Source organism: Helianthus annuus, chromosome 7, assembly GCF_002127325.2.
Source record: "Helianthus annuus cultivar XRQ/B chromosome 7, HanXRQr2.0-SUNRISE, whole genome shotgun sequence".
In the NCBI taxonomy this organism is placed as follows: Eukaryota; Viridiplantae; Streptophyta; class Magnoliopsida; order Asterales; family Asteraceae; genus Helianthus; species Helianthus annuus.
This window is the reverse complement of record NC_035439.2, coordinates 118,072,964-118,089,959: the sequence shown is the minus strand read 5'-3', so window position 1 is coordinate 118,089,959 and position 16,996 is coordinate 118,072,964. Positions and strand designations below refer to the sequence as shown.

Below are 16,996 nucleotides of genomic sequence, written 5' to 3'. Positions count from 1 at the left end.
GTAAAAAATAGGATTTTAAGAGTTTATATCTTTGTTAACTTTATATCATAGTTTTTTTTTTTGAACGGCCAACGAATCCTCCAAATGGGCTACTGGCGAAATTCACCACATCGGGATACACTCGCCTTCCGAACCGGGGAAAACCCTCACCTAGGGCCGAAGCCCGTGAACACTCGCCCGAAGGCACGACAGTGCGGTGAGGTAAAACCCGCTCAGTTCAAGGATCGAACTAGCGATCGCCGCCTACTCGCCTAGTCTCCCATCATCACCAGGTGCCGCAGAAACTAAATGCTAGGGGTAGGAATTGAACTTGGGTCACTTGGAACACAAGGTCTCTCCCTAACCACTCCACCACTAGCTCATTGGCAACTTTATATCATAGTAAGTTCACTTTTTTTTGTTTTGCTTTAAAGTTTATTACTTTATTATTTTTTAATTTAGAAATACAAATTATTAGATTAATATCCAAAAATAACTGCAATATTTTATAATTTCAGCTTGACTATATCTAACTGCAATATCTATTTATCGCAACTTTAGAATATTAACTTATAAAAGTTTAGCTGACTTGTAAATTGAGGATACTAACTTTATTTTGAAATTTATGAATACGGTCAATAACTGCATTATATTAACACCAAAAATAAAGTTCAAATATAAAATAAACTTTATTCATATATCCAGATCAAACATAACGGCTGAAAATGAAAAAAAAAACATAAAAACACTTGATAGGTTTCATATTAGACTGTATGAAATCTGTTCCGCTTCTGAATTGACACTGGAGGTATTTTTAATTGGGTTTTCTGGTTTGTGCTTGAATCGGCAGTATTTTCTAATTCCTCTTCTTTGTCATTGTCCACAGAATCGTCTAAATTAATAACCTCACTCCATTTCCGTTCAGAGAGTCTCTTGGATCTTTTCCTTTGAGTGTCAAACTTTCCCTCCTTAAAAAGGACAAAACTTGTATACAAAAGTTAAAAAAAAGATTAAATAAACCTTAAAATTACATCTTCACTAAATTCACGTTAAAGATTAGACTTGTATGGACGAAACATTGCATCATAAGAAATAATATCAACACTTTTATCACCATCATCCTGCAATAAAACACACATGTAATAACATAACGAACATGTTAATATGAAATATATATGCAAAAATAATGTCACACCCCAACCGATGGCGGAAACATCGGGATGAGACGAAGTGCGTAGATTGCTCGAGACTTCATAACGCTATTTGTGTCAAGTATTTGATGTTTACATTTTACATGGTTTGATCTAGAATATAACAATTTAAAATAAATGATGCACAATAAGTATTCAAATAATTATATTTCATTTCATTAATAATGAATTCTTACAAGTATCGGAACCAGAATACAACAGGATTGAAAGTAAATTACAATACAATGAGCAATAAAGTTTAAATGCGTTTCTAGGCAATCCTACTAGATTCATCTGTCACAATCCTGCAACATGTATTAAAAGCATGGATCAGTACGAAAGCACTGGCGAGCATACAAGTTTGAATAAAGTATAAGTACAAAAGTTTGTTTCAATCTAACATGGCAACTTGTATTCACGTCCTAACTAGCATACATAGACAATCTAAACATAATGAATAGCATGAATACACAAATTAAAACTGACATGCATAAACAATCTATACACGATGAATAGCACGGAAAAACAAGTTGAAGCTATCATGTATAACCATCCTAAGTATAACGAATAACGTGTTTGTTGGAATGCATAGTTGCGTAGGTTTGAGTGTGCAAGTGGATTTGTTAATTAATACATGTTACGCCCAAAAAGTGCATAAAGCGTAAAAAGAAGTCGAGTATGCTCACCTTGGTTGCGTATGAGAATTTCTTGAATTAACGCACGAGTAAAGATTGAGAAATTCCAAGGAACGAACAAAATGATTAACCTAGGTATTTAAAATAACACATAACGAACTCGTTATTATTTATTGGTTATAATAATTCCCTATATATAGTTTATAAGTAAATTATTTGGGTATTAAAATTGGTCACATTATTAGTTTTTTTTATTGTCATAAAAGTATTTTAGTAAACATTTTGTGTTATAATTAAAAGTTCAAGGTTTTTATTGTAAAAGGTAAAAGAAATAAATAAAATAATATTTATAAAAATGTAAACTGTTGAGATTGCAAAGTGTAGGGATATATAGTGTAGATTTCATTTAATGTATGGTGTATATTGAAAACCCTTAATTAATTCAAATGGAAATTTTCTTCTCGTTTCAAAACTTTTGTAATTGTCATATGATTCCACTTCATCCCCATAATAAATTTCTATTATTGTCAATTATTAGAGACATTTTACCAATTCAACTTCTCCTTAACGGATCATACTCCATGACTCGACCCTTAATTACACTTGAACAAAAATTTGGTTCTCTTCCTTTACTGTTTATATAAAAAGAAATATGCAGCGAAAAGAAACAAAGTAAGGGATCGAGATCAATCCTGTTGTTGCATTCCATAATTATTTCTAATACCCCACTATTATTTTGACCTTAGATTGTTGTTCAGTGACGTTATACTCTGACAAGTGAGTTTATAATATGCAAAACCGGCATCGTCTTCTTCGTTTTAAAACATTTAACAGAACTTAGTTTCACCATTAGTTATGTTCGTGTGGCTCATGTGTACAAACGAATGAAAATGACAAGGAATAAAAGATAAGTAAACAAAAAGGAATGTACCCAAAACGAACAGAAGTCACTGAACTTCCGACTCGACTCCGGAGACGAATTCGTCTCCGATGGTTGCGGTCTCCCGGTGTACTCCGAATCTCCCGAACCACGACTGACCCGAGACCCGTAACCTGACCCGAGCGTGAACTCGTCGGACCAAGCACCACCACCGCCGCTCGTCTGCCGTCGCGGCGGACTCTAGTCTCGTCGCCGCCGTGAAACCCACCGAGCCACACCACCACCGCCGCTCGTTTGCCGCCACTGTTGCAGTCGCCAAACGCCGCCACCACCTGCGTTTTGTTTGTAAGAAAATGAGAGTAATCGAGAGAAAGATGAGGGTGATTATGTAGGTTCAGTGTTGTGATTTGGGTGAGGAACTTGATGAAGATGACAGAGGGGCTTCATGTATGTGTGTGCTCATTGTTTAGCAAAGAAAACAAAAGAGCAGGAGGGGAAATCACTTATGCGGCTGTAGATATTAGGTTCTAATCTTATTATAAGTGGGTATTTATTAGTAGGTTGTTAAGTGGGCTTGGGCCCAAGGCCCGTTAGCGTGTTTTGAGCGGCCCGATAAGTTTTCAAAGCCCGATCATCGAAATTTTTGGTAGAATATCGCTTTAGGGTCGAATGCACTTACAAATTTGCGCCGTAAGTCGTTATTAAACATGTATGCCCGTCGGTCGCATTAAATCGCGTAAGGTCTAGTTTATCGTTTCTTAATCCGTTTTTTTTTACTGTGATTCTAAATATAGTAAAGGAACACGAGTTCTTTTTTTTTCTAATAGCATAGTAATACGGAAATACGAGGCGTTACAGTCTCCCCCTCTTTAGAAAATTTCGTCCCGAAATTTATTCAAGAGGAAAATCTTGGGGAAAGATGGCATTTTCGAAGTGTCTTTTGGTATAACCGAGAAATAGGTGGTGAGTGATCAAAGATTGTATTCAATAAGGTATGAGGAAACACCGAATTTCTCATGGCATGTTTTTACGAAAGTTTGGTAATATGGTAGGATAACTTATATATAGGAAGTACCAGTGGCGTATCCACCATGTTCATAGCATATTACGTCCGTCTCGCTATTCGGTGTCATGTTACATTCCGTGTTATGATACACAGTAGAACCAACTATGGTTTTCATGCATCTACCAATAGAATCCCGTATGCATCCGCGACCATCTTGGTATGTGCATGGTCCGCATAGTTTGTACTAGTAGTGTACGGTCAGGGTACATTATTGTATTACGAGTGATAATGATAGCGTATAGAATTTTAAGTATGTAAGTATGATTGGTATTTAAGTATGAGAGAGGTCATAAGGTGTAAGTATATGTATGAGTATGATTAAATTCTTTGAATAGTCCACATGAGATATTTTAGTTAACTAGATTAACGCATTACTGGCATGTGATCTCACTGGTCAAACCATCGTGTCCGCAAGTATGTATGTATGAATGTATGAATGACTTAACATGACCGCAAGTCCATGCGGCGGGTATCTTATGCATTATAAGATACCCATCACTCATGCATTATAATATAGTATAGATTAGTTATTAGTTTTTTCTAAGGGTACAATAATCATATTTAAACTTTTAACTAAAAATCTATCATTGGTTAGTGAAAATGACAAAACATGTGATAGTTAATAAACACTAACATAAATGATGTTTAGAGTAGTTAGTTATTCAAACTTAAAATGAAAGGTGTAATTGTCTTTGTACCTAAAGAATCTCTAAAATATACGTAATAAGTTCTTAACTTTATTGACCTGGTACCGGTTTTGAATGGAAAGCTTGTTCAAAACGTGCAAATAACATCCTAATGAGTAATGCATATATACCGACTATAGACGTCTTGTTATTTATCCAACTACAACATGTGCTAAAAGTCTACTTTTGGATCGCCTTTTAGGTAATATTGCATGCAAATTGCCATTGGTGCACATACATATCGGGTACTACTAGTTGGTTATGGGCTTATGGCACTGTTGGTTTATGTCATGTGTGTTTTCTTTAGAAACTTTAATTTACCCTTGCACAACTATAAGCATGGGGCGGGAGGGGGCGGCCGACCCCTCCGAACTTTTCGTTCACTAGTGGAGAGTATGTAGTTTTCGTATGGAAATTTTTGGGTATATACGTTTTCGACCCCTCGGTTTTATAGAAATTTTTAGGTCCGGTGACTTCCGCACCCCCGGGTCGGAAATCTCAAGCTTCGCCATTGAATCTATAACGATAAGTACGACCAACCCATTGTGTGCATGTAGCCCGTTAAACTAAATAGCCCAACATCATATTCTCCAAATCCAAGAAACATATACAAAAGCTCCAGCCCAACATTCCAATATAAACCCAAAGGTCCCAAACACATATATTTATTCAACAAATCCAAAAAACAATTACAATCCAATAAGTTTTTAAAATCCATTAACCATCCTATTTAGTCTTGGCCATTTAAACAATTAATTATTCCATATATAAATAAGCAAGTTTCTTCTGCATAACTACTTGTACTTTGTGTTTAGGGAGTTTTTCAAAAAAAAAAAAAAAAAAAAAAAAAAACTTGATTTTTTACTTTTAACATAAAGGTTTTTACCTTTTGGAGTTTTAACCCTACATAATTTGTTTTTTTAACCTTAACTCAAAACTAAACTTGACTTTTTACTTTTAACTCAAAGGTTTTTAGCTTTTGCAATGTTAACCTTAATAATTTGTTTTTAACTTTAAACTAAAACTTTTAATTAATTGCAATTTAACTTTACAACTTTTGTCACTTATACTTTTCATCTTTGGCAGATTTTCGTTTTACGTATAGTTCTAAATTTTTCGACTTAATACAATGAAACGTACGAGTGTGGTTCAACTTTTTATGTTTTGTTTCAAATTTTGCAAGTTAACACGGCGCAACGTGTATTGTAGTTCAACGTTTTTACCTCTATTTTTTCATGTTTGACAGTTTCGTCGCAACACGCAGATCCTAGGTCGAATCAGTGTTGGTGGTCGATAACGGTTGTGTGACATTAGTACTATTTGACACCATTTTACACCCCGCTGCAACGCGGGGTGAGCTTTGGGGGTTTTATAAAGAAAAATGGTTATGCATGTGGTTGTCGTGACCTTGGCTTTGGGGGTTTTCCCAAAAAAATTGATTTTTTTTACTTTTCACCAAAAAGTATTTCATAAATTACTTTTAACCCAAAACTATTTGTTTTTCTATTTTTAACCCAAAACTTTTAATCTTTTGCAATCTATCCTCACAACTTTTGTTACTTTCAACTTTGGTCCTTTATAGTTGTCATTTTCCGCAAATTTTTTGTTTTATGCTTGGTTCTAAATTTTGTGACTTAACACATCGCAACGTGCGTCTTTGGTTTAACGTTTTTACCTTTCGTTCTAAATTTTGCGAGTTAACACGATGCAACGTGCGTGTGTGGGTGAACGTTTTTACATCGTCTATTTTTTCCCGTTTGACAGGTTTAACATAACGTGCGGATCCTAAATTGACTTAGTATAACTAAAGAATCCCCGTCGTATTGCGGCGGGTCTCAATCCTAGTTAAACCAATTTGTCACTTTTAAACCCAATTGAAAGATAGTAAAATACAAGAGGCGGCAGCGACAATTAGCAATTCGGCAAAGAAAAAGAACGACAAGGGCCCTATTCTAATCATCGATTGGGTTTTAATGAGGACTGGGTTACTTGTCAACAATTCGGCAAAGGAAAAGAATGACAAGGGCCCATGTAGTGACCGATAGGGGTGTTCAAGATCGGATTATCCGGTTTTCGGATATCCGAAAACCGGATATCCGAAAATTTCGGATAGTGAATATTGATATCCAATCCGTATCCGAAATTTCGGATATGCGGATATCCGATTTTCGGATATCCGAAATTTCGGATACGGATTCGGATATCCAAACGGATATCTGAATTTATAAAAAGAAATCAAAAAATCAGTTTCGCATATAGATTAAAACTAAACTTATATTCGATTTTCCAAATTTCCAACACTTAAAATTAAAAACAATCATAAATTCACACGAATACAATTATTTACTACTTTTTAACTAATTTTTACAATACTTCAAACTAAATATAATGCTCATATACTATATATATTTATAAAAAAAATAATTAGTTTTCAGATATCGGATAATCGGATTATCTGAAATTTTTGAAATTCATATCCGAATCCGAAAATTCGGATTATCCGGTTTTCGGAGATCCAAATTTTCGGATATCCAAAATTTCGGATATTTCGGATTCGATTTCTGATCCGGATTTTTTTGAACACCCCTACTTCAATTAATAATGGCATGTGACAAATTTGGATTATCTTATTACAGGAATGTGTGTTTGGGTCTTTTTGACACTGAAGTTGAAGCTGCCAGGTAGTTGTCAGTTTTCTAGAGGGACCTTCACTGTCAAATTACAATGTTCAACGGGTTTAAAAGAAATATAATATTTTTACATTATTATTATTTTTTAATAACCTTCTAGGGCATATGATAAAGCTGCAATTAAATACAATCGGAAGGATGCTATTACAAATTTTGATTCGAAAATTTATGAAAATGAGTTCAACTCCACTAGTAACATATATTTTATGTTTGTTACACTTGTATTTATTTTATTCAAGCTTTTACACACTTTTATCAGCTGTCAAAACAAAAATAATTTACAGAATTTCTGTTCATAGTTGTTAAAAAAATATGTGAAGATTTTTATCACAAAAACTTGAATAAACATGTAAAAGAGGAAACCAAAAAACATTTCTAATAAACCCACCTATATACATTGTTTTTGTGGACTAACTTATACACCTTCTGATCGTACTTACATATGATTTAATTTTTTCCTTCTCAGAATGTTCGAATAACACCACCGCTACATCGGATCATAATCTTGATTTAAGCTTGGGGGGAATTCCACCAAAATGATGTTTCCAAGAAAAAGTCAATGTCTGATAAAGATGAAGCTGAATATGGAAAAGTGAAATGTATACGTATATAAGTAATTTTATAAAGAAAATTATTCTGGGAAAAATGGGTGATGTAAACTTTAATATGAGTAAATTTCACTTTTTGTCCTTTATGTATTATCTGAATTTTGAAACGTGCCCTTTGGATATCCGAAAATTTCAGATAGTGAATATTGATATCCGAAATTTCGGATACGGATTCGGATATCCAAACGGATATCTGAATTTATAAAAAGAAATAAAAAAATCTGTTTCGTATATAGATTAAAACTAAACTTATATTCGATTTTCCAAATTTTCAACATTTAAAATTAAAAACAATCATAAATTCACACGAATACAATTATTTACTACTTTTTTACTAATTTTTACAATACTTCAAACTAAATATAATGCTCATATACTATATATATTTATAAAAAATAATTAGTTTTCGGATATCGGATAATCGGATTATCCGAAATTTTTGAAATTCATATCCGAATCCGAAAATTCGGATTATCCGGTTTTCGGATATCCAAAATTTCGGATATTTCGGATACGGATTTTCGGATTCGATTTCTGATCCGGATTTTTTTGAACACCCCTACTTCAATTAATAATGGCATGTGACAAATTTGGATTATTTTATTATAGGAATGTGTATTTGGTCTTTTTGACACTGAAGTTGAAGTTGCCAGGTAATTGTCGGTTTTCTAGAGAGACCTTCACTATCAAATTACAATGTTCAATGGGTTTAAAAGAAATATAATATTTTTACTCTTTTATTATTTTTTAAAAACCTTTTAGGGCATATGATAAAGCTGCAATTAAATGCAATCGGAAGGATGCTATTACAATTTTTTATCCGAAAATTTATGAAAATGAGTTCAACTCCACCGGTAACATATATTTTTTGTTTGTTACATTTGTGTTTATTTTATTCAAGCTTTTACACACTTTTATCAGCGATAAAAACAAAAATAATTTACAAAATTTCTGTTAATAGTTGTTAAAAAAATATGTGAAGATTTTTATCACAAAAACTTGAAAAAACATGTAAAAGAGGAAACCAAAAAAATTTTCTAATAAACCCACCTATATACATTGTTTTTATGGACTAACTTACACACCTTCTACACCTTCTGATCGTACTTACATATGATTTAATTTTTTCCTTCTCAGAATGTTCGAATAACACAACCGCTACATCGGATCATAATCTTGATTTAAGCTTGGGGGGAATTCCACCAAAATGATGTTTCCAAGAAAAAGTCAATGTCTGATGAAGATGAAGGTGAATATGGAAAAGTGAAATTTATACGTATATAAGTAATTTTATAAAGAAAATTATTCTGGGAAAAATGGGTGATGTAAACTTTAATATGAGTAAATTTCACTTTTTGTCCTTTATGTATTATCTGAATTTTGAAACGTGCCCTTTGGATATCTGAAAATTTCGGATAGTGAATATTGATATCCAAATCCGTATCCGAAATTTTGGATATCCGAAATTTCGGATACGGATTCGGATATCCAAACGGATATCTGAATTTATAAAAAGAAATCAAAAAATCTGTTTCGTATATAGATTAAAACTAAACTTATATTCGATTTTCCAAACTTTCAACATTTAAAATTTAAAACAATCATAAATTCACACGAATACAATTATTTACTATTTTTTTACTATTTTTTACAATACTTCAAACTAAATATAATGCTCATATACTATATATATTTATAAAAAATAATTCGTTTTCGGGTATCGGATAATCGGATTATCCGAAATTTTTGGAAATTCATATCCGAATCCGAATCCGAAAATTCGGATTATCCGGTTTTCGGATATCCAAATTTTCGGATATCCAAAATTTTGGATATTTCGGATACAAATTTTCGGATATTTCGGATTCGATTTCTGATCCGGATTTTTTGAACACCCCTAGTGACCGACATTCAAAGTTCAAACTAGGTGGATTTTGAATTTCTGATCAAGAATTAAGATTTTGATTGGCATACAAACGACTGATTTTTTCATTCATTGCTATCCCAATTATCACCGTATTATTTAATTTTTATATATGACATTATATTTTAGAGACCTATTTTTCTTGTCGCACACACAAGGCCTCCAAATTCTCAGGGAAGACCCTAATTATATGCTACTGACAAATTGGGTGTTTATTAAACTAGTTGAGCTAACATGCAAATCTGCATTCTTCGTAATTTTGTTGTTTGTTTAGTTTACTTCTATGGCACCTATAAATTGTGGATCTTGGAGAATTAGAGATGCACAAAATAATTGGTTAAATAATCAAAATCGGTTATTAAATGAAATCGTAACCAGTAATAATCGATTGAGGAGTAATTGGTTTGTGGTTTTTTTAACCGTAGCTGGTTCGGTTAATCAAACCAGTTTCTCAAAATAACCGAGTTGTGCACCTCTAGGGAGAACGATGGTATGAAGTATGAACTTCCGGGCCCTCTCAAGGAGAGTATTTTGAAGGTAGGGCTTCGACCTCCAATCAAATAGGGCCCCCAAATTGAAAAATGAAATTATATATGGTTTTTTTTTTTTTTTTTTTTTTTTTTTTTTTTTTTTTAATCAAGGTCTAATTATGCAATTTCTAATTTACATTTGGATTCTATTTTGGGGATTTAGAATTTGATTCTTACAAATTGTGGTTAATGCTTGATACAACATCTCCTAAGACACATTAATTGTATGGTATCCTATAACACTATTAATTTTATTTGGTTTATTATAATATAATATAATATAATAGTAATAATAACAATAACAATAACAATAATAGTAATAATAATAATAAAATAATAATAATAATAGTAAATTATTTTTATTATTATATTAAAATAGTTAAAGTATTAAAAAATATATATTATTAAATTAAAATATATTAAAAACACTATTCATTTCATTTGGTTTTTAATATATAGTTCCTAAGACACATTAATTGTATGGTATCCTATAAATAGTTTCTTTTTTTTAATTTTGCAAAAGGGCCCGCATTTTAGTATTTGTTTTAGGCTTTTATAAAGATTGAACCGGCCCTAATGAACTTTAGAGAGTATGTATCAATGACACCACATGACCGTTGTATTCTATGTATCCATCGATGGAAATGATACTAATGAATGTTGGCTCACTAAATCAACTACTATGTGTACTTAAGTATGATGATGGCTATGGCATACAAGCACTGGGAGATCTTAAACTTTTAAATAGAGGGACAAAAGTTTTAAAGAAAAAAATAGAGGGGACGAGACTCAATACATATAATTTTTTTGGAAATTTTCAATAAAATTTACACTTCGAAACGAAAAAACAGGGGAGACAGAACTCCCCTTAGCCCCAACTAAAGGCGGAGGGAGTGGTCACCATTTGGGAGTTTTTCCCAAACTAGTGTAGATACAAAAAGTATTTTCCTATTTGGGTACTTTGAAAAATATTTACCTATTTGGGTACTTTTCTATATTTCTTTAATTTTTTACCTAATTTATACATTTCTTTTTATTTTTCTACACAAAGTAAAATTAGATTACTCACAGAATTAGAATCAACAAAAATATGAGTAATTATTTTTTGTAAAAAAAATAAAAAAATATGCAAATATTAAAAAAAAATCTGCAAATATTAAAAAAAAAATCTGCAACTATTACCCTATAGATTATATGGCTTTTTTATAATATTTTTTGCAGATTTTTTTAACTTTGCAGAATTATTGTAGAATTTTTTACCCTATAGATTATATGGTTTTTTTATAATATTTTTTGCAGATTTTTTTTAACTTTGTAGATTTATTGTAGAATTTTTTAATATATTTTTTTGCAGATTTTTTGTGGATTTTTCACAGATTTTTTTTGTTGAATTTTTGCAGATTTTTTTTGAATATTTGTAGAAATTTTTATTTTTTTTTTTACAAAAAATAATTACTCATATTTTGCTGATTCTAATTCTATGAGTAATCTAATTTAACTTTGCGTAGAAAAATAAAAAGAAATGTATAAATTAGGTAAAAAATTAAAGGGATATAGAAAAGTACCAAAATAGGTAAATATTTTTCAAAGTATCCAAATAGGTAAATATTTTTTGTATCTACACTAGTTTGGGAAAAAACTCCACCATTTGGAGAGTGTTTAACTTATTTTCTAACCAATAAATGTCATGCCATATCAAGGTTCCACTCCACTTCTCATTTTGCACTCAATCACTAGCAATGGTCAAACACATCGAGAGTGGTAAACTATTTAAAAAAATATGATTGGTTGAAAGGGGTTGGGGCCCACCATTAACCCTCTCTCTCCCAACTCTTCTCCTCTTCTCCGACTCGGTGAATACTCACCGATTACACCACCTCTCTCCTCTTCCCCGATCACCGAACAACCACCGGCACTCCTTCCCCACTCGGTAAACCCCACTCCCCGATCAAGTCTCCGCAACCACTCCCTCCACCCTAAAATCCTCCCTGCTTACAAGGAAACTTGAAAATGCATACGTGCGTATCTTTCTTCATTTTGTAAGTATATTGCATGTGTACATGCCATGTTTTTTTTTGTTTGGAAGTTTAATGTACATGATTTTTTCTTCTTTGGTGCACATTGATGGAGTGAGATGAAATTGGAGTGGATATTGGTAATGAAAGTTCACTACCTGATTATAAAATGATCCCATACATGTTGGATATCTATTTACTTACTATATGTGAAGACGAAATTATGTAATAAGATGGTTGACGAATACATAAAAGATGCTTACATTTGAAGGGTAAAGTTCTTGTACAAATAATCTTAACATACTAAACATACAAATTGAAGGAAAACTCAAAAAGACAAGGTAGCATTTTTGTAATTATCAATAACTATCAAAGTTACTCTACAAATATACCTAAAAAAACCTAACCACTCCCCCCACCCCCAAAAAAAACCTAAACCCCCCACCCCCCAAAAACCTAAAAAAAACCTACCCCCCCCACACACACCCCACCCCCAAAAACCTAAAAAAAACCTAACCCACCCACCCAAGCTAAAATGCTAAAAACTAAACCCCCCAAAAAACCTAAAAAAATCTAAAAAAATAAAAAAAAAACACAAATTATTTTATTTTTTTTTTAACATTTTTTATTAAAAAATCGCTACTTTTAGTAGCAGCCAAAAAAAATTTTTTTTTTTTTTTGCTAACGAAATGTAGCGATTTTTTAATAAAAAATGTTAAAAAATAAATTTGTGTTTTTTTAGGTATTTTTGGTTGTAACTTTGATAGTTGGTGGTAATTACAAAAATGCCACCTTGTCTTTTTGGGTTTTCCTTCAATTTGTATGTTTAGTATGTTAAGATTATTTGTATTTGATCTTTTGCCTACATTTGAAACATTAGAAAGAGATATTTATGAATGTTTCGATCAAAAAGTTTTCTGGAAACTATATATACGTGTCATTTTTTTTTTATTTTGAATGTATCTGAATTTTTTTCTTTTCGTTTGAATGTATTTGAGTTTGTTTTTTTACCACTAAACATAATTAATTTATAGTTTTTGATCATTTTTATATCCGATATCTTTTGAAACCCCTAATTTTACTCTTGTTTAAACTTAAAAAAAAAAAAAAAAAAAAAACCCTTTGAAGTGTTAAGTGTTAACTAAAAGCCACAATACGAAGGTAGATTTGGGGTTGGGTTGGTGAAAGGGACCCACAAAAATGGGTTGGTGAGGGGTCCACATCCAAAGAGTAGGTGGTTTCTAACCTTCTTCTTTTCTACACGCACCCATTCACACCTATATATACACACCTCCTACATCTAACCAAATCGTCTCACTCTTTCTCATCCTTCTCTCTCTACACCTTCATATCTTCCTCCCTACCCTATCCAACAGGTACGAACCACTTCATTCCTGTTGCATTTTCACATCAAACTTACAGATCTGCTATTAAAACACCTCAGATCTTGCTCTTAAACCTCTTTTAACTCTTTAATTTAAGCATTACATGTTAGATCTGGATTATATGCCTTCGATCTGTTGCCCTGAACCTTTAAATGTGCATAATAGTTGATCAATTTGTACTATTTAGGTTAAAATCTGACAGATCTTGTTGTTCATGTCTTAACCTTTTCATGTTGTTGATTTAAATTAGTAATAAAATGATGTTTAGGACTAATAAGTCAAAGTCAACCTTGTAGATTGATAGTTTGATACTCTGTTAGTTGAAAAATAACGGTTAGGTTTTGTTTTTTTTGGTAAATTGTAGATCTTTAGTTCTTTAACTCATTAGTGAACATCATATGAACTTGAAGTATGAACAATATTGGAGATCTTTAGGTCTTTAACTCATTAGTGAATATTTGGGTGTGTCAAAAGATCCAATTGGGTGTACTTATAGTGGGATCTTATTGCTTTGATGTAGACTTTGGTTATGAGATATGTATAAAATAATAAGATTCCTTATCTTTAATATATGGAACATAGTTTATTTAGATCTGTGGATTCTATTCTTATTTCTAGTGGAGTAAAGTTTTAGATTCCAATTAACATGATAGGTATGCAATTATGCAACATGGTTTAACATCACTGTCACATTCATATTGTGTTATATATCTATGAAACTATGAAAGTAGATTAATGGATTGATCTTGACACATAGTGATGAACACTTGTCTTAGTAATCTTTTTGTAGTGCATCAAGAAAATCTTCAAGTTGTGATTTTTAAGATTTTGAAAGTTGAAATTTGTTAGAACCACATAGAATCTAACTTGATAGCTTGAATTATCTTCTAGTTATGTAATCTTTAGTCAAGTAAAAACTTATTAGTGTTAAGTATGCTAATGAAGTCTTTTATTTCTTGCTTGTTACAGTCGAGATGGAGACCTTTCTATTTACATCCGAGTCAGTCAACGAAGGACACCCAGACAAGCTCTGCGATCAAGTCTCAGACGCCATTCTCGATGCTTGTCTAGAACAGGATGTCGATAGCAAGGTCGCCTGCGAGACCTGCACCAAGACCAACATGGTCATGGTTTTCGGTGAGATCACCACCAAGGCTAATGTTGACTACGAGAAGATAGTCCGTGACACTTGCAGAGAAATTGGATTCACATCTGCTGATGTCGGTCTTGATGCCGACAACTGCAAGGTGTTGGTCAACATCGAGCAACAAAGTCCCGACATTGCTCAAGGTGTGCACGGACATCTTACAAAGAAGCCGGAGGAGATCGGTGCTGGTGACCAAGGTCATATGTTCGGTTATGCTACCGATGAGACACCGGAGCTTATGCCTCTTACCCATGTTCTTGCAACTAAGCTCGGTGCCAAGCTTACTGAAGTGAGAAAGAACAACACTTGCCCATGGCTCAGGCCGGACGGTAAGACCCAAGTGACCGTTGAGTACCGTAACGACAATGGCGCGATGGTCCCAATCAGGGTTCACACTGTTCTTATCTCCACTCAACATGACGAGACCGTGACTAACGACCAAATCGCTGCTGATCTTAAGGAACACGTGATCAAGCCCGTTATCCCAGCTCAGTACCTTGACGAGAAAACCATCTTCCACTTGAACCCGTCAGGTCGGTTCGTGATCGGTGGTCCACATGGTGATGCAGGTCTCACTGGGAGGAAGATTATCATCGACACTTACGGAGGATGGGGAGCTCATGGTGGGGGTGCTTTCTCCGGGAAAGACCCAACTAAAGTGGACAGGAGTGGTGCGTACATCGTTAGGCAAGCCGCCAAGAGTATTGTGGCGTCGGGACTTGCACGAAGGTGCATTGTTCAGGTGTCTTACGCTATTGGTGTGGCTGAGCCGCTTTCTGTTTTCGTGGACACATACACGACTGGAACAATCCCGGATAAGGACATCCTTGCGCTTATCAAGGAGAATTTCGACTTTAGGCCCGGGATGATGGCTATCAACCTCGACTTGAAGAGGGGTGGGAACAAAAGGTACCAGAAGACTGCTGCATACGGTCACTTTGGACGTGATGATCCCGACTTCACCTGGGAGACCGTTAAGGATTTGAAGCCGAAAGCATGAATGTAACAGTTTCACGAGAATGATTCTTTGCTGCCCGGAAAGTCGGCTCACGGAGAATAAACAAGCTTTTGTATCACAAGCTGGCTATGTTGTTTTTTTTTTTTTTTGAAGCCATATGGTGGAAAACATACGTAGGAAGTATTACACGCTTTTGATTGTCTGGTCAAATGTTGTGTTTGTTTGTTTTGTCTTTCTGTCTTTTGAGTCTGTTATGTCTTTCCGTATTTGATATGGAGATGCCTATGTTATATGTACTCTTGGAACAAATTTTATCTACTTGAGTTATCGAATTATCAACATGCTTGACATCAATTAAGTTTGATATGTATCGACTTTCTTATGTTATGAAATCTATTGAGAACTTGAACAGGTAAGGAAATTGATAAAAAGGTGTGGAAGAATTCTTTGTATATAAGACTATGGGGTATGGGGCGTGGGTTGGGTACATACGCCCAAGTCACCACCCCGGGTGGGCTTGGGTTTCGGCGTGGCCCCTTGGGCGGGGGATTCAGCCCGGGAGTTGGGCGGGGCTATCAAGGTGACATGGCGGGATCTGATTGGCCAAGACAACTAGCCGTTTGGGCTAGCCGTTGGCCAACATCTATGTGTAAAAAAAATGAATATTTCACTATAAAAATTCACATTTCTATTCATTTTTTTACCACAACTACTCCATCTCTTCTATAATCATCTCTATCTTATATTAAAAAAAAAGAGTAAACTTCCGTTTTGCTCCCTGTGGTTTACTCACTTTAATGGTTTTGCCCCAAACCTTTCAAAATAGTCATTTTACTCCCTGATCTTTGAAGGCCTTCATGATTTTACTCCCTGCCTCTTAACCTGATCCATTTATGCAGTTAACCCATGTCACGTGCAAATCACCTGAGGGGCATTTATGTCTTTTCCCAATCTTGTTTAATGAATCATATTTAAAACCCTAACAACCATTATCGCCTACCCCATTTCATTTTCTTTCCCATCAGCAAAGAAAAACCCTAAATCCATGGCAGTGTACATTTGTTACGGATCTGAGATTCATCATTTGGTGTAAGAACGAATCTAGAAACTGCACATTCTCACTTAACAATTCAGTTTGATTATACATAGATCTGCAATTAGTAGATCTGCACGATTTCAGTCAAGAAATTAAAGTTGCTGGTTGTTTACGCATCAGGTTTTGTTCTGAACTGGGTTCACACTTGGGAGATTCAAGAGTCTTTATTCACAAATTGACAATTGCATATCTGCACAGATTGATATA

General features: G+C 33.7%; 1 protein-coding gene and 1 long non-coding RNA gene across 5 annotated transcripts; one reads left to right on the top strand and one right to left on the bottom strand.

Moving 5' to 3' along the window:
• Positions 1 to 644: 644 nt before the first annotated feature.
• Positions 645 to 3,193, bottom strand: LOC110868286. Of its 4 annotated transcripts, none has more exons than XR_002552335.2 (3): positions 2,736 to 3,193; positions 1,856 to 1,935; positions 645 to 963 (listed from the first exon to the last, which is right to left on the bottom strand). It is a non-coding gene; the product is annotated as an uncharacterized LOC110868286 (long non-coding RNA). The 4 variants fall into 4 exon arrangements; XR_002552336.2 differs by having other exon boundaries at positions 645 to 947; XR_002552337.2 differs by lacking the exon at positions 645 to 963 and adding an exon at positions 970 to 1,100.
• A 10,267-nt stretch (positions 3,194 to 13,460) lies between these two features.
• On the top strand, positions 13,461 to 16,047 carry LOC110868285 (S-adenosylmethionine synthase 2). The gene is made up of 2 exons (XM_022117415.2): positions 13,461 to 13,579; positions 14,558 to 16,047. Exon 2 carries the CDS (start codon positions 14,563 to 14,565, stop codon positions 15,733 to 15,735), a length of 1,173 nt encoding a protein of 390 aa, XP_021973107.1. The 5' UTR covers positions 13,461 to 13,579; positions 14,558 to 14,562; the 3' UTR covers positions 15,736 to 16,047.
• Positions 16,048 to 16,996: the final 949 nt, after the last annotated feature.